The sequence below is a fragment of the Cherax quadricarinatus genome, chromosome 30, assembly GCF_038502225.1.
Source record: "Cherax quadricarinatus isolate ZL_2023a chromosome 30, ASM3850222v1, whole genome shotgun sequence".
Lineage (NCBI taxonomy): Eukaryota > Metazoa > Arthropoda > Malacostraca > Decapoda > Parastacidae > Cherax > Cherax quadricarinatus.
The window spans coordinates 25,005,076-25,025,144 of NC_091321.1; the positions used below are offsets into that span (position 1 = coordinate 25,005,076).

The 20,069-nt window shown below is 39.9% G+C and overlaps 1 protein-coding gene across 1 annotated transcript in view; it reads right to left on the reverse strand.

The window, feature by feature from the left end:
• Nucleotides 1-20,069, reverse strand: part of LOC128692718 (plasmolipin) — a 41,326-nt gene that overhangs the window by 19,098 nt on the left and 2,159 nt on the right. Inside the window, exon 2 of the mRNA XM_070090016.1 lies at nucleotides 11,230-11,403. Within this exon, the coding sequence (XP_069946117.1) occupies nucleotides 11,230-11,403 (174 nt within the window). The remainder of the gene's footprint in view (nucleotides 1-11,229; nucleotides 11,404-20,069) is intronic.

Consider the following 20,069-nt stretch of genomic DNA (forward strand, 5'->3'; position numbering starts at 1 on the left):
ACATTACTTCACCATTCTCTTAACCTCTCTCTTTTTCTCCATATACTCTTCCCTCCTTGCATCACTTCTACTTTGTAAAAACTTCTCATATGCTAACTTTTTCTCCCTTACTACTCTCTTCACATCATCATTCCAGCAATCGCTCCTCTTCCCTCCCGCACCCACTTTCCTGTAACCACAAACCACATATATATATATATATATATATATATATATATATATATATATATATATATATATATATATATATATATATATATATATATATATATATATATATATATATATATATATATATATATATATATATATATATATATATATATATATATATATATATATATATATATATATATATATATATATATATATATATATATACATATATATAATATATATATATATATATATATATATATATATATATATATATATATATATATATATATATATATATATATATATATATATATATATATATATATATATATATATATATATATATATATATATATATATATATATATATATATATATATATATATTATATATAATATATATAATATATATATATAAATATATATGTATATATATATATATTATATATATATAAAAAATATATATATATATATAATTATACCTGAAGTTTACCTGGAGAGAGTTCCGGGAGTCAATGCCCCCGCGGCCCGGTCTGTGACCAGGCCTCCTGGTGGATCAGAGCCTGATCAACCAGGCTGTTGCTGCTGGCTGCACGCAAACCAACGTACGAGCCACAGCCCGGCTGATCAGGAACTGACTTTAGGTGCTTGTCCAGTGCCAGCTTGAAGACTGCCAGGGGTCTGTTGGTAATCCCCCTTATGTGTGCTGGGAGGCAGTTGAACAGTCTCGGGCCCCTGACACTTATTGTATGGTCTCTTAACGTGCTAGTGACACCCCTGCTTTTCATTGGGGGGATGGTGCATCGTCTGCCAAGTCTTTTGCTTTCGTAGTGAGTGATTTTCGTGTGCAGGTTCGGTACTAGTCCCTCTAGGATTTTCCAGGTGTATATAATCATGTATCTCTCCCTCCTGCGTTCCAGGGAATACAGGTTTAGGAACCTCAAGCGCTCCCAATAATTGAGGTGTTTTATCTCCGTTATGCGCGCCGTGAAAGTTCTCTGTACATTTTCTAGGTCGGCAATTTCACCTGCCTTGAAAGGTGCTGTTAGTATGCAGCAATATTCCAGCCTAGATAGAACAAGTGACCTGAAGAGTGTCATCATGGGCTTGGCCTCCCTAGTTTTGAAGGTTCTCATTATCCATCCTGTCATTTTTCTAGCAGATGCGATTGATACAATGTTATGGTCCTTGAAGGTGAGATCCTCCGACATGATCACTCCCAGGTCTTTGACGTTGGTGTTTCGCTCTATTTTGTGGCCAGAATTTATACATATGTCATGCCGAATAGGCAAAACTGGTCAATTAGAAAGAACTCGTTTAAAATTAAGTCCTTTCTAAAATTTTCTCTTTTACATTTAAAGATATATTTTTTCATTAATGTTGATGTAAAAATTTATAATTTTGCACCAAAAGAAACTTAGAAAACTTACCTAACCTTATTATAACAAGCGCAATTTATTTTAGCCTAACCCAACTAAATATATTTTAGATTTGTTGACAATAATTTAATACTAAACAAACACAGTGAAATATATTTTTTTCGTTAGGTTCAGAAGGATTTTGGCAAAATTATTGCATACACAAATTTTCACTTGTCCTATATGGCAAGATGAACGTTGCTATTTAAGCCAAGATCGCAAGTTCTGCCTATATAGGACAAGCGAAAATTTGTGTATGCAATAATTTCGCAAAAATCATTCTGAACCTAACGAAAAAAATAAATTTCACTGTGTTTCATTAGTATTAAATTATTGTAAACAAATCTAAAATATATTTAGTTGGGTTAGGCTAAAATAAATTGTTCATGTTATAATAAGGTTAGGTAAGTTTTCTAAGATACTTTTGTTGCAAAATTAAATTTTTTTACATTAACATTAATGAAAAAAAATATATCTTTAAACGTATAAGAGAAAATTTTAGAAAGGACTTAATTTTAAATGAGTTCTTGCTAATTGACCAGTTTTACATATTCGGCACGACATATATATATATATATATATATATATATATATATATATATATATATATATATATATATATATATATATATATATATATATATATATATATATATATATATATATATATATATATATATATATATATATATATATATATATATATATATATATATATATATATATATATATATATATATATATATATATATACATACAGTGGTCCCTCGCTTTTCGTAGTTCTCGGCAATTGTAAATTTCGCCAATCATAGGTGTATTTTCGTATAAACATGGACTCGCTTTTCATAGGTTGACTCGCGAATAGTAGTTCGTCTGGGACGCATACGCACGGTTTGAGCTGGGGCGGCGTCCCTACGCAGCCAGCCTGGCATTGTTTACCAGTGAGTGAAGGTCCCCTCAAGTGCTCCTACGAAATATTTCATAATATTCCACTCATTTTAGTGCTTGCAATTACTAAATAAGCTACCATGACTCCAAAGAAAGCTTCTAGTGCCAAGCCTGTGGTAAAGAAGGTGAGAAATATGTACAGTGACAAAGTCTTGGGCCATTAAGATAAGAGATAAGAGACGCCAGAAACAAAGCTCTCTCCACAGTTACTTTGTGAGACAGGACTAGAGTGACTCTCAAGATGGTCCTAGTGGCATTAAGAAACAGAGAAGAGAAGCAACCCCAGAGAAGCAATTGGTACCTGAGGTGTTGATGGAAGGGGATTCCCCTTCCAAACTGTAAACAATCCAATCTCTCTCCTCCTCCAGTCTCCCATACATTAAGAAGAATCTCCAATAAAGGTAAGTGTTATGCTGTCAATGTTTCATTCATCATTTCCCATTGTATTGTTTATGTACTATGTATTTACATTATTTCTTACGGGGAAAATTGATTCGTAAATCGTAAATTTCGTTTCTAGTAACGGCTCCAGGAATGGATTAATTACGAAAAAAGAGGGACCACTGTATATATATATATATATATATATATATATATATATATATATATATATATATATATATATATATATATATATATATATATGTATGTATGTATATACATATATACATATATTTCTACAAGTGGTTAGGCCTGTATACCATGTACTTGTAGAAATAAAGAAAATATAAATTAAAACACTGTAGCGGTGTAACTAGAGCTATTTAGTGCACTAAAATGACACAGGGCAGAGGAGATAGAATATGCAGGGGAGTCCAGGATCAGCTAACGGTGTGGCTAGTTTATTGTGCACACCATATCCATCCTGTGAACGGTAGCGCAAGAGCATATGGATACATAAAAGGCCTAGAAATTAGGCCCCAAAAGGGTTAACAGGTGTACATTTGGATTTATATCTACATATCTATAGTTCACTTATCTGTTACAAGCAAATTTAGGAAACTTGTTTAGTATATCTGGTATCTTATTTTCATTAATAAGATATCTTGACATGTCACAAAGATTATTATACTGTCTATCTCTGTATTCCTCAATAAGTGGACAATTAATAGCACATAGTGTGCAAAACAGTGACCATATGCCTGACCACATAATTTGCATTTAGTTTGATCATCATCTGTGTGTCTCCCAAACTGCCAGAAGTACTTGTAACTAAGCCTAAGCCTGGCCACTACAACATCAGTCAGTACATGTAACCAAGCCTAAGCCTGGCCACTACAACATCAGTCAGTACATATAACCAAGCCTAAGCCTGGCCACTACAACATCAGTCAGTCTGTTCACATTGCAAGTTGCTCCATAAATATACTTGTCTACGTTCATGTTATCATAGTGAAGTATAGATCTACTCAGATCAGTGTTGACATGGCAGGCAATGACATCTATTGGCTACTTGACGAACGCATCACGGTGACGTTACGATGTTCAAAACAGGGCCATGATGACGTCACGGCGTGGGCCAGAGGGACACCAGACTTTTTGAATGGTCTACAATGACGTCACCACACCACCAGGAGGAGAACTTCACCTTGTCTCTTTCTAGAATAAAATTCACTGGACACCCGACATACAGAGGTGGAGACAACAACCTTGGTTGTCATGGCGGACACACAAGAGGGACTAGCCAAAGCTGGCAGCGCAAAGCCACTGGGCTTGGCCAGGCACCAAAGCCCTAGACGTAAGCTAGCAGCAAGCAACAGGCAGAAGAGAGCTGTGCTGGCTTAATAATAGCCAGTGGCTTAAAACTAAGTTGTGTTTGTTATTGGACACACCAGAAACACATGAAGTCACTGGCTTAGTCACTGGTGAGAAGTGAGGCTCTGGGTCAGGCAAGATGTTCATTTGGACTGGGAAGGGTACCGAACTTCGAGTCGATTTTGAAGCCGCGCCACCTTAACTTGAAGAAACAACAAGGCTGCTCCTATATCTTGCCGTCCCCTGGGCCTATCCGAACTCCAGTGATGGCCAAATTTGCAAGTACTGCTGCAACAACATGCAAGGAACCTATAGTGACATAAAAACTGACGGTGACGACAACGAAATGGACTAAATATGGCAAAAGAGGGACCGGCATTCAAGTACCAGACCTGCTGCCAGACGTGAACCAGACATGAGACATTTTCCACTACAATGAAATAACTGACCTCCATATCAACTGCACCAGTGTTTAATGGGAAGACAACATGGCAGAAAACCTGATCAACTAAATCTTCAAGGAAATGACAGGTCTGTAGGACTTTTTTCTTCAGTGCCAAACGAGGGAAAGAATTGAGCATTTAAACATGGCTGACCGGCATCCAAACAGCCGCTACTGCCAGACGTACAACTAGCGAAATGAAATTCTCATCTTTACTGACGTTCATCTGTTGACAGTAGCATCATATCTGTACCACCATCATATCACCTGTACCAGTGCTAACGAGAGGGAAACATAGGAAACATCGTCAAATCAACAGTACAAAACTCCAAGGTTATAGGTCGGATATCCCTCAGTGCCAGTCGTGAGAAAGAAGTGAATAGTTAAACAGTCAAGGTTAATGTTTTAGTAGCTGACCTATATTCAGCTGACCAGTGTACAGTGAGAGAATTATAGCAGAAAACGCCAAATATATCTATAAACTCAAGGAAAGTCAGGTTGTAGGTGGCGTTACTCCCCTCAGTGTTTTAAAAATGGCTGAATCAGCAGAACAGGTCAGGCAGACAACAACACCACACAACCCCCGATAAATGGAATTGAGGGGGATTTGGAAGGATAAAACCATGGATTAAACCTTTCTGATCTACCAGAATGGAAAGGAGTTAGAAGTTAATTGGGGAAGCCAGACTGTGAAGTGAGATGGGAAGGGGAGTGTGTAATAAGGGGTTAACTGTAAGGGTTTTGTGAAGTTAAGGGAAAAGTGAGCAGTGAAGAGGGTTTTGAAGAGGAAATTTTACTAGTAATTCAGTGGGGATTGCTAAAGCAGATACTAAGTGTACTAGGGACTGGAAAAGAGAAATAAATATTATTGTATATGAGTAAAAGAGCGAAGAGTGAAAATGGCAGGCATTAGGGGGGTACAGGCTGCCATAATTATATTTATATTTCTTCAATTCCATGAAGAAAGAAATCAGTCATGGGGGCTGGAAAAGGTGAATGGAGTAACAGCACCCTGGACAGTAAAAGCCCAACAGTTGCCATCCTACCAGAAAAGTAAATGTCACTATTGCTGCAAGGTATGGCAACACCGCATACCCAAACAAAAACAGTGGCACACAGCTCTTATTGTAGCGCTCTTAAGCGGTGATATCCAAATTAATCCAGGACCTCAAACTATTGTGCAGAGGCAAAACAGACAGATAAATGACGGCGATAATGACGGTCTAGTAGCTAGGAATGATAACCTTAACTCCATATGTAATGCATACATAGGTCAATGTGAGACGATACAGCCATTATTATCTCAAACACTACCAAACAAGTGCATACACTGTACTAAAGTACGCATGAAAAACAGAAAAGGCACCTTATGTAAAATGTGTAAGGGGTGGGTGCATGATGGATGTATGTACAATTATAGCAACGGTGCCAGAATTCATTTTGTGTGTAACAAATGCACTTTGGCACAGTTACCCTTTAGCAGTGATGACACTGGTTTACCTAATTTTAATACAAATGACCCATTGCCATATATTGATGATTATGATTGTTTTATGAAAACAGGCCTTCACTTTATTCATGTCAATGCAAGATCACTTCTTCCTAAATTGGCAGAGATTAGGATCCTAGCTAACAAAATTAGGGCGGCAGTTATAACCATCTCTGAATCTTGGTTGGATGATACGGTGACTGACGACGAGGTCAAAATAGATGGTTACAATATAAAACGCTTAGATAGGAACAGAAAGGGTGGTGGAGTATGTGCCTACATTAGAAATGACTTAGCTTACAACCTAAGACCTGATTTAAATAACAATAAACTGGAGATTCTATGGTTTGAAGTGCTGCTTCCTAAGACCAAACCCATCTTAGTAGGAACTAGTTACCGCCCTCCTACCCAGGACCAGTTCTTAGAAGACTTTTCCAGAGTCTTGTCCGGAGTTGAAAACAATTGCGAGACAATAATACTGGGCGACTTCAATATATGTTTTCAGCAGCAAAATAACGGGCTATGCAAAAGGTATAAGCAAATTCTAGGATTAAATAGTTACACTCAACTAATTAATACTCCAACCCGGATCACATAGTTCTCAGCCACCCTAATTGACCACATACTTTGTAACCGCTACACAAATAACCCGCACATAGTTATTTTGTAACCGCTCTGAGAACATTAGTCAGTCAGGCGTCATTACCACAGGTCTTAGTGATCATTTCATCATTTACTGCACCAGGAAAATCACTAGGGATAGGATAGGCCTACACAGGACAATAAAAATGAGGTCAACTAGAAACTACAGTAAAGAAACATTGGTAAATAGGCTACACAATTGTGACTGGACAGAGATAACAAGTTGCACGGACGTAAACGATGCCTGGGAAAAATTCAAAACAATGTTCACTACCATCCTTGATAATACTGCACCAGTTAAAGAGGTTAGGATTAAACGAAGAACTGAACCCTGGATGAATACTGAGATATTAGATAATATGAAATTCAGAGACCAGCTGCTAAAAAGATTTAAAGCAAACAGACAGGATATTGCCGCACTAAATGAATTCCAAAGGGTGAGGAACAGAGTACAGAGACTTATAAAAGGAGCAAAGGCAAAGCACTACTGCTCAAAAATTGAAGAGTACAGTATAAGCATAACCCCAGAAAGCTCTGGCAACAACTAAAACAGTTGGGGTATAGCCATAAGCCAGTAGATAGGTCTAACATAGTACTCACTATCGATAATGAGGTATGCCACGAAACATCTAAGGTGGCAAATTGCTTTAATTCCTACTACACATCTGTTGCATCAACACTAGTAAGTAAACTACCAGCTGCATCAAATACCTTTAACACAGACTCTGATAAGTTTCAAACATACTATACCAATAAAGGGGTAACTCCAAACAGTTGTCAACTAGTAAGTGTATCTCATGACTGTATTCAAAAAGAACTAAGCAGGTTAAACCCAACTAAGAGCACAGGCCCTGATAACATCCCGTCTAATATCCTAAAAGATGGTGCTTCTGAACTGTCAATCCCTATTGCTCACATAATAAATCTATCAATCACCACTAATACCGTACCGGAGGGGTTCAAGGAGGCCAGAGTTACTTCTATCTTCAAGAAAAATAGTAGGTCTGATGTAAGCAACTATAGGCCTCTTAGTATTCTCAGTATAATATCTAAAATTCTAGAGAGGGCGGTGTATTCTCAAGTAGTTAAGTACCTTAATGACAACAACATTCTCCATAGCTATCAATCGGGCTTTAGAAGATCCTACTCAACCGACACCTCCCTTATTATTCTGATGGATTACCTGAGAACTGAAATGTCAAAGGGGAACCTCATAGGTATGGTAACCTTAGACCTGCAAAAGGCCTTCGATACTGTCAACCACAATATATTATGTAATAAACTTCAAGCTATCGGTATAGGTTCTGTAGACTGGTTTAAGTCCTACCTTAGCAACAGGAGACAAATAGTCAAAATCAACAAAACAGAATCATAACCCCTGCCGATAACATGTGGAGTTCCCCAAGGTAGTATTCTAGGTCCCTTATTATTCTTATGTTATGTCAATGATATACCTATCAGTGTCAAGTGCAAACTCCTACTGTATGCAGATGACAGTGCTCTGTTAGTGTCAGGTAAAGACCCACAAGATATTGCTGTTTTAACACTGGAACTGGAGTCCTGCAGCAAATGGTTAGTAGACAACAAACTATCATTACACCTAGGGAAAACTGAAGCCATTCTCTTTGGCACGAAACATAAACTGAGAAGGGTAAATAATTTTAATGTTCAGTGTAATGGGGAGCCCATCACTTTGGTTTCATCAGTAAAATATTTAGGAATCCCCTTTGACCCATGCATGTCAGGAGAATTGATAGGGAACAGTGTAGTAAAGAAAGCGAATGCCAGACTGAAGTTCCTATATAGACAAGCACAGTGTCTACCTACTGAGGCTCGCAGGACCCTATGTCTAGCCCTTATACAATGCCATATGGATTACGCTTGCTCTTCTTGGTACTCTGCCTTGACAAAAAAAAATGAAAGATAGACTGCAAATCACCCAGAACAAAATCGTAAGATTCATCCTGGGGCTGGGACCAAGAGAACATGTAGGCCAGGATGAATTACAGCAGTTGGATATGCTGAATGTTGAAGACAGAGTAAAACAACTGAAGCTAAATCATGTTTATAAAATTGCTCACAAACAATGTCCAGAATATCTTGCTGTCAATTTTGTCAAGGTTGGGAACCAAAGCAATCATAGTACTAGGGGGAGAGAGCACAACTTTGTAGTACCCACAGTCATTGGACAGGCTTCAAACACCTTTTATTGTACAGCAATAAAGGAATGGAACAGACTGCCCGCACATGTCAAAGCCAGTCATAGTATGAACCAGTTCAAGAAGAGTGCCAAAAGGTGTCTGATGAATGTAGCTACAGAAAGGGAAGGGGAGGATTTTCTATTTTTTAGCTAACATACGTGTAAATTTTACCATATTCCTAGTAATGACCCTCGTATTGTAGATAGTCTTAATGACCTTGGTGTAGTAGATAGTCTTTTTAGTATGATACTAAGATGTTATCTTCATTGTAGAATAATAAGAAAATATTATAACCTTCATATTATAATAATAAGGTAAAAGGACCCCAATGGAAATAAGTCACTGTGTCTGACTTTTTTGGTTTATCCCAGGTTCTCTACACATATGCTGCTATGTATGATAATTCTATGTAACTGTATTTGTGTATACCTGAATAAACTTACTTACTTAGAGACGGTGCCGGCGTGCTGATGGCTGAGCTGGCTTAAGTGGCGGCAGAAATGGCTTAATTAACTAACGGCTTGCTTCTATTTCCCGCAACTACCGCACGAAGGGAAAATCTAAGGATTATTAAATAAGTGAGATTAGCGCTGAAGATCGGGAGCAGCAACACAACAGTCTAGTGTAGATGGTGACTGGTGAGTGACTGATGGTCGCGCCAGTGTCGGTGTGCATCCCCAGTGTCGGTTTGCATCCCCAGTGCCGGTGTGCACCCCAGTGCCGGTGTGCACCCCAGTGCCGGTGTGCACCCCAGTGCCGGTGTGCACCCCAGTGCCGGCTCGTACCCCAGGACAGGTGCACATTCCCAGAACAGGCAAGCACCCCAGGACAGGCATACATCTCAGGACAGGTGCACACCCCAGGACAAGTGTACATCCAAGAACAGGTTCACACCCCATGACAGGTGCACATCCCAGGACAGGTACACATCCCAAGGCAGGTGCACACCCCAGGACAGGTGCACATCCTAGGAGGTGTACACCCCAGAACCTGCAAGCACCCTAGAACAGGTCGCACCCTCAGGACAGGTGCACACCCCAGGACAGGCACACACCCAAGACAGGTGCACACCTCGGGACAGGCACATACCCCTGGGACAAGTGCATATCACCAGGACAGGTGCACACCCCAGGAAAGGAGCACATCCCCAGGACAAGTGCACAGCCCAGGAAAGGCGCGCACCACCAGGACAGGTGTGCTCCAGAGGACAGATGCACACTACAGAACAGGTACACGCCCCAGGACAGGTGCACATCCCCAGGATAGGTACGCACCCCAGGACAGGTGCACATCCCCATGATAGGTACGCACCCCAGGACAGGCGCACATCCCAGGACAGGCACACACCCCAGGATAGGCACACACCCCAAGACAGGTGCACACTCGAAGACAGGCGCGCACCCCCAGAACAGGTGTACTCCTAGGATAGGTACACATCTCACGACAAGCGCACGCCCCAGGACAGGTGCACACCCCAGGACAGGTGTACACCCCAGGACAGGTAAATACCCCCAGAACAGGCCCGCACCCCATGGCAAGTGCACATCCCAGGACAGGTGCACACCCCAGGACAGGAGCGCATGAACCAGGGGTATACCTACTAACATGAACCATGGATATACATAGCAACATTAACCAGGGATATATCTACCAACATGAATCAGGGGTATACCTACCACCAATGTGAACCAGGGGTATACATAGCAACATGAACCAGAGGTAAACATACCAACATGAACCAGGGATATATCTACTATCATGAATCAGGTGTATACCTACAAACATGAACCAGGAGTATACCTACCAACATGAACCAGGGGTATACCTACCAGCATGAACCAGTGGTATACATAGCAACATGAACTAGGGGTATACCTACCAGCATGAAACAGTGGTATACATACCAGCATGAACCAGGAGTTTACCTACCAGCACGAAACAGTGGTATACATAGTAACATGAACCAGGGGTATTACCAAAATGAACCAGGGGTATACTTACCAACATGAACCAGGGGTATACCTACCAACATGAACCAGGGGTATACCTACCAACATGAACCAGGGGTATACCTACCAACATGAACCAGGGGTATACCTACCAACATGAACCAGGAATATACCTACCAACATGAACCAGGGGTATACCTACCAACATGAACCAGGAGTATACTTACCAACATGAGCCAGGGCACCATGTAGAAGCGTTCTAAGACATGCATGAGGTACAACACCAGCAGGATGCCAGTGACCCAGAAGCCAGTCATGGAGACGAAGGAGAACCAGTTAGCATGGGAGTACGTGTTGTAGGTGGACACTGCTGCACAGATGTACCCGATCAAGTTGAACACCTGTAGCGACATACCAGCAAGTATCACTGCGGGGGTAGTGTTATGAGCTGTGTGGGGGAGGGGGAGGGGAATTATGTCAGTCGTTGGAGGAACTGTAAGGACTCTGAGTGAGTCGTAATTAACGTGGGAATATTGCGAGGCTGGGAAAGTTATGAGAGGACTGAGAAAGTTATGAGAGGAATGGGAAAGTTATGAGATTTAAGTTTAACAGCTTTATTGTGCACAACATACCCATGGTGTGGGTGATAGTCAAAAGATTACAGAGGTACATAATGGGTCCAGGACCTGGACCGCAAAGTTATGATAGCTGAACAAGTTACAGTGGTAATGAACTACTTACATCTTCATATCTGGTCACGATCGTAATGAGTTATTTATGCAGACATTAATTTGGTCACACCACACACACACACACACACACACACACACACACACACACACACACACACACACACACACACACACACACACACACACACACACACACACATACACACACATACACACACACACACACACATACACACACACACGCACACACACACGCACACACACACGCACACACACACACGCACACACACACACACACACACATACACACACATACACATACACACACACACACACACACACACACACACACACATACACATACACATACACACACACACACACACACACACACACACACACACACACACACACACACACACACAAATCGACATGTGCCTAGGACAAAATGGTAACTAACAAGTGGTAATGCTTTATTTACAGTGAGCAAAGTCAGGGTATTTTCCCAGATTGGTTTGTAATATACCACTGTGGAGTGAGTTGTTTCTGACTTCATTAATTTTATCACACTCCAGTACATAATGACGCAGGGTGTGACAATAGTCCATCTGGCAAAGTTTACATTTCGTTTGGTCTTCATCTGGTGGTGGTGATTTAGCCTGCCAAAGATACTTGCAACCCAGCCGGAGCCGGGCAGTAGTGACATCCAAGGGTCAGCTTATCTTGTTGGATGCATCATAGACATGTGGCTCCTCCTGCATGATGGAATGATGAGAGATGGACTGACTTGCGTCAGTCTCCCTAAGTCTCAGGTCAATAACATTCAGTTGAAATTCTTTTCGAATTATTGTTTTCGAACTGCTAACTGACAGCTCAAGATTATAATCTATTCCTTCTTTGAAGGAATAGATTATAATCCTCTCATAACTGATGAACTTAGCCAGTTCATCAGTTATGAGAGGAGTGGGAAAGTTATGAGAGGAGTGGGAAAGTTATGAGAGGAGTGGGAAAGTTATGAGAGGAGTGGGAAAGTTATGAGAGGAGTGGGAAAGTTATGAGAGGAGTGGGAAAGTTATGGCAGGAGTGGGAAAGTTATGAGAGGAGTGAGATAGTTATGAGAGGAGTGAGATAGTTATGAGAGGAGTGGGAAGTTATGAGAAGAGTGGGATAGTTATGAGAAGATGGGAAGTTATGAGAAGAGTGGGATAGTTATGAGAGGAGTGGGAAGTTATGAGAGGAGTGGGAAGTTATGAGAGGAGTGGGATAGTTATGAGAGGAGTGGGAAAGTTATGAGAGGAGTGGGAAGTTATGAGAGGAGTGGGATAGTTATGAGAAGATGGGAAGTTATGAGAAGAGTGGGATAGTTATGAGAGGAGTGGGAAGTTATGAGAGGAGTGGGATAGTTATGAGAGGAGTGGGATAGTTATGAGAGGAGTGGGATAGTTATGAGAGGAGTGGGAAAGTTATGAGAGGAGTGGGAAGTTATGAGAAGAGTGGGATAGTTATGAGAGGAGTGGGATAGTTATGAGAGGAGTGGGAAAGTTATGAGAGGAGTGGGAAAGTTATGAGAGGAGTGGGAAGTTACGAGAGGAGTGGGATAGTTATGAGAGACGTGGGGAAGTTATGAGAGGCGTGGGAAAGTTATGAGAGAAGAAGTGGGAAGTTATGAGAAGAGTGGGATAGTTATGAGAGGAGTGGGATAGTTATAAGAGGAGTGGGAAAGTTATGAGAGGAGTGGGAAGTTATGAGAAGAGTGGGATAGTTATGAGAGGAGTGGGATAGTTATAAGAGGCGTGGGAAAGTTATGAGAGGAGTGGGAAGTTATGAGAAGAGTCGGATAGTTATGAGAGGAGTGGGATAGTTATAAGAGGCGTGGGAAAGTTATGAGAGTGGGAAAGTTATGAGAAGATGGGAAGTTATGAGAGGAGTGTGATAGTTATGAGAGGAGTGGGATAGTTATGAGAGGCGTGGGAAAGTTATGAGAGGAATGGGAAAGTTATGAGAGGAGTGGGAAAGTTATGAGAAGATGGGAAGTTATGAGAGGAGTGGGATAGTTATGAGAGGAGTGGGATACTTATGAGAGGAGTGGGATAGTTATGAGAGGAGTGGGAAAGTTATGAGAAGTGGAAAAGTTGTGAGAGAAATGGGAAAATATGAGAGGCGTGGGATAGTTATGAGAGGAGTGGGAAAGTTATGAGAGGCGTGGGAGAGTTATGAGAGTCGTGGGAAAGTTATGGGAAGAGTGGAAAAGTTATTAGAGAAGTGATAAAGTTATGAGAAGCGTGGGAATGTTTTGAGAGGCGTGGGAATGTTCAGAGAAGATTGGGAAAGTTATGAGGTGTGTGGGAAAGTTATGAGGCGTGAGAACGTTATTAGACTGCTGAAAGAGACATGGCTACTTGAACTGCAACAATGAGACTCAAATGACTTAACTTCTAACGTTTTACAGAGATTTCCAGTCGAGCGTCAGTTACTGTGTGAAAAAAAATCCCCGTTGAAAAAATTAATTTTAGAACTGACGAAATAAACCTTAGAATTGATTAAATGAACCTTAGAACTGACGAAAGGAACTTTAGAACTGACGAACTGAACCTCAGAGCTGACGAAATCGTAATAACACTATTGTAAACAAATCACAGAATGGGTGGGTTTAACCTTCCATGGGTTCAGTCCCCACTGGTTCTGTGATTTAAGTCTTAGAAGTCATGCAGTTTGAGAGCAGTGTCAGGAGTGAACATTACGCAGAGAATTCGGAGCGTGGAAATTAGGAGACTGTATGGGGTTGCGAAAGGTATAATTCAGAGAACTGAGGAGGGGGTGTTGAGGTAGTTTGGACATTTAGAGAGGACAGAGCAAAATAGAATTTTTCAAGAGCGTGTATAACTCAGGAGTGGAAGGAAGGGTTGGAGATCGGGGGGGTAAAGGAGTTTATGAGTAGTAGGGATGTGAGCGTCCAATAGGCTGGGTGAGCACGTTAGACCGGTTGAAGATTGAGACACTTATGCAGCATATGGGAATCTTTATTCAGGAAACGTTTCGCCACACAGTGGCTTCATCAGTCCAATACAAAGAGGAAGGCGTAAGGAGAGGAGGAGTATGAGGTAATCAGTCCCTCAACCTGGAGTCGATGTGTTCAGTCCATCAATCTTGTAGAATGTACAGCATAGAGCCGTAGACGTGGCTTATATACTGTAGTGAGGTGAGGTGAAGCAGGTGGAGGTGGGGTCATAGTGGTACCATCCACTAGTCGAAGTAGGTCTTCGTCCAAAGGTTGAACAAGTGTTGAAGAATTCTTTGTAACAAGATCCCATGATGCTGCAGTGTCTGACAGTTGTTACAAAGAATTCTTCAACACTTGTTCAACCTTTGGACGAAGACCTACTTCGACTAGTGGATGGTACCACTATGACCCCACCTCCACCTGCTTCACCTCACCTCACATCAGTATATAAGCCACGTCTACGGCTCTATGCTGTACATTCTACAAGATTGATGGACTGAACACATCGACTCCAGGTTGAGGGACTGATTACCTCATACTCCTCCTCTCCTTACGCCTTCCTCTTTGTATTGGACTGATTAAGCCACTGTGTGGCGAAACGTTTCCTGAATAAAGATTCCCATATGCTGCATAAGTGTCTCAATCTTCAACTTGTCGGTTTTTCAAACCATTCATCACACGTTAGACCGGGTTGAGTGTAAACAAGTGGTTTTTGTGGCTAAACGTGCTGTTGGAGTGTATGATAACATTTATGAAGGGATTCAGGGTACTGGTGAGCTGGACTTTACTTCTGGAGAAGTGAAGTACAGTACCTACAGTCTGAAGGAGAGGTGGGAGGTTCAGTTAGAAGGATCATTTAAATTATGATGTAGCGCACTTCTGGCAAGACAACTACTGAATGATACTGAATGCTCCTGGTTGGTATTGAATGATACTGAATGTTTCATTTTGTGGGTCACCCTGCCATGATGGGAGACGTAGTTGTGTTACAAAAATCCAGTGTAAACTACAGTGACAAAAAAGTATACAAAATAATTACATTATAGCTCATTCTCCGTCTTCAGTATTAAAAAATATATTATCTCGAAAGAGTACACTAGCCAGTACATTCCTAGTGAATTCCAGTCACAGTTAACCAGATGGTCATATAAGAGTCTAGCCATGTGGTATGTGATTGTATATTAAATACACATTGTACACTTAATACTCCCCACATGTTAAATAACCTGCCAGAACATTTTTATATGTAAGGGAATACCAGGATTATATTTTTATTTAAAAATATTTGATACATGATCAGCGCGTTGTTACCCTATTCTGTTTGGTAACTACATAGTGGGAATATACGGTAGCTACGTGTCCCTGTCATATTCCATCAGTCAGGGTGGGGCTTATGCAAGGTGCCGAAATCTGTAAGGCTGAGCTGGGAAACTTTAATGGGACAGTGAGGATACCGTCAAGCATTCCAGCAAGGGTTCTTCAGCTATGGGAGCATCCGAGGTTTCCTTCCAGCATAGCTGGAGTTATTTGTACTTGGGAACTGCCATATGACAGTTATGTGTTTTGGGCCTCCTATCTGAGGTTGACCTTTTTTATCTAAGGTTAAAGAAGGAAGGATGGATAAAAAGGAAAGAGAAAGGAGAGAGGATGAGTATATAAAAAAAAAGTGAGAGAGAATCAGTTGTCTCCCAGCTATACAAGTGTGAAGCAGCTGAGGCCTTTCTGTATCCTGACTCCTTAGTACACAGTAGAGTACTAGTCTTCAGAGTTTCCCTCAGCAGTGCTTTCCCTCCAGCATTACTTATCTCCTTCTTGGCATTATAAGATTCAAATGTACTCGATAACTGGTAACTGGTAGAAGACTGAGAATGACTGTACTTACGGATATTTTCGTGTATCTTTTATATCAAGTAACCTAACTAAATTAAGAGTTTCAACTCTTTCTTTAACAGTTCGCAAACAGGCAAAATTATTTGCAAACATTATCTCTCACAGCACAGCAGGATTCGAACCTACACACTCTGCATCAAAGTGCTTAATACCTTCTCCACTCAGCCAGGTCCCATCTGACCAAGTGGAGAAGGTGCAAATCCTGATGTGGACTGAGAGATAATACATATACATGTATATATATATATATATATATATATATATATATATATATATATATATATATATATATATATATATATATATATATATATATATATATATATATATATATATATATATATATATATATATATATATATATATATATTTTAAATGAGTTCTTGCTAATTGACCAGTTTTACATACTCGGCACGACATATATATATATATATATATATATATATATATATATATATATATATATATATATATATATATATATATATATATATATATATATATATATATATATATATATACATATATGTCGTGCCGAATATGTAAAACTGGTCAATTAGCAAGAACTCATTTAAAATTAAGTCCTTTCTAAAATTTTCTCTCATACGTTTAAAGATATATTTTTTTCATTAATGTTAATGTAAAAATTTTTAATTTTGCACCTAAAGGAACTTAGAAAACTTACCTAACCTTATTATAACAAGAACAATTTATTTTAGCCTAACCCAACTAAATATATTTTAGATTTGTTTACAATAATTTAATACTAAACAAACACAGTGAAATATATTTTTTTCGTTAGGTTCAGAAAGATTTTGGCGAAATTATTGCATACACAAATTTTCGCTTGTCCTATATGGCAAGATGAGCGTTGCTATTTAAGCCAAGATCGCAAGTTCTGCCTATTCGGCACGACATATATATATATATATATATATATATATATATATATATATATATATATGTCGTGCCGAATATGTAAAACTGGTCAATTAGCAAGAACTCATTTCAAATTAAGTCCTTTCTGAAATTTTGTCTTATACGTTAAAAGATATATTTTTTTCGTTAATGTTAATGTAAAAATTTTTAATTTTGCACCAAAAGAATCTTAGAAAACTTACCTAACCTTATTATAACAAGAGCAATTTATTTTAGCCTAACCCAACTAAATATATTTTAAATACGCTTACAGTAATTTAGTACTGAACAAACACAATCAAATATATTTTTTTCGTTAGGTTCAGAATGATTTTTGCGAAATTATTGCATACACAAATTTTCACTTGTCCTATATGGCAAGATGAGCGTTGCTATTTAAGCCAAGATCGCAAGTTCTGCCTATTCGGCACGACATATATATATATATATATATATATATATATATATATATATATATATATATATATATATATATATATATATATATATATATATATATATATATATATATATATATGTATATATAGAGGTCTTTGTGGCATTTATGGATTTGGAAAAGGCGTATGACAGGGTGGATAGGGGGGCAATGTGGCAGATGTTGCAGGTGTATGGTGTAGGATGTAGGTTACTGAAAGCAGTGAAGAGTTTTTACGAGGATAGTGAGGCTCAAGTTAGAGTATGTAGGAAAGAGGGAAATTATTTCCCAGTAAAAGTAGGCCTTAGACAAGGATGTGTGATATCATCGTGGTTGTTTAATATATTTATAGATGGGGTTGTAAGAGAAGTAAATGCGAGGGTCTTGGCAAGAGGCGTGGAGTTAAAAGATAAAGAATCACACATAAAGTGGGAGTTGTCACAGTTGCTCTTTGCTGATGACACTGTGCTCTTGGGAGATTCTGAAGAGAAGTTGCACCTACACTCCTCTCGTTTCCAACCCTCTTGATCGCATCAAGAGAACTTTCAACAAAAAACTAAGGACTCTCTCCGACCTCTGTCCTCCTGACTTTGACCTTGTTCAACGGTTTCGTGTCATCTGTCCCTCTCTTCCCTATTTCTATGGCCTTCCCAAAACTCATAAACCTGATATTCCTCTTCGTCCTATCATATCCTCTAGAGGTTCTGTCTCTTATTCTCTTGCTTCTTGGCTGGCCAAAACCCTCACTCCCTTTCTTGGTACTTTTTCTCCTGCCCACCTCCGTCACTCTCAAGACTTCATTGAACGGGTTCGCTCTCTCCCAACCTGTAAGATGCTTAGTCTTGACGTTGAGTCCCTCTTCACCAATGTCCCTCTTGATGATGTCCTTGATTTCCTTAGAGAGAAGGCCCATGAAGGGTTTCTTCATCTCCCTATCCCCACTGATGTCTTTCTTGATCTGATCCGCCTCTGTGTGGACTCTAACTCCTTGTCCTTCCAAGGGAAATATTATTCCCAAACCTTCGGTGTCGCTATGGGCTCTCCTCTCTCTCCTGTCCTTGCTAATCTTTACATGGAATACTTCGAAACTGTTCTTCCTACCCTCGATGTGCAACCTTCACTCTGGCTCCGCTATGTGGATGACATCTTTGCTCTGTGGCCTCATGACTCCAGTCTCTTCCAACCTTTTCTTGAAGCTCTTAACAATCTTGCCCCTTCCATTAAGTTTAAAGCTGAATGGGAATCTAATTCCTTACTTCCTTTCCTTGATGTCCATGTCCACCGCTCAGATACGGGTTTTTCCTTTTCCGTTTACCGTAAACCTATGCACAGTGGCATGTACATTCACTACTTTTCCTATCATGCTTCCCCTGTCAAGAAAAGTGTTCTTATCTCCCTCTTTCTCCGTGCCCTCCGCATCTGTGATCCTCAGTTCCTTCCAGCAGAAATTTCCACTCTTTATAATTCGTTCTCCCGTCTTGGCTACCCTTCCCATTTCATAGACTCTGCCCTCTCACGTGCTAAACGCAATTTCTTCTCTCCCAAACTCTCTACTAATGGGAACTCTTCTATCCTCTGCCTTCCTTACATTTCCGGTCTTTCTAATCTCAACAATTCTCTCCGTCCCTTAGACATCAAGCTTACCTTCCGCCAGACTAACACTCTTCGCACTAATCTCGTTCATACCTCTCCTCCCTCTACAGATGTTCCTGGTGTCTACTCTATTTCTTGCTCCTCCTGTCCTCTTCAATACTTTGGAGAAACTGGTCGATCTCTTTCTGACAGACTTAGGGAGCACAAAAATAGTGTTAGGCTTGCCGACACTAACAATGCTCTTTTCTGTCACGTCAGAGATCATAGCCATCCTATTGACTGGTCTTCTGCTAAAACTGTCTTCCCTACTTCCAACTCGAACAGTCGCCGTTTAGTTGAATCCTCTCTTATACACAACTTTCCTTGTATGAACCTTAGCCCTGGCTTCGTCTCTGTAGATGCCTTCCTCTCCCACTACATTGTAAAATGCTCCAAACTTCAGAACACCCGTGACTTAACCTGAATCCTCATTTTTTCTTCTTCTTCTTCTTTTTTCTTCTTCCTCTTCCCCTTTCCTCTCTCCTTTTCTCCTCTGGG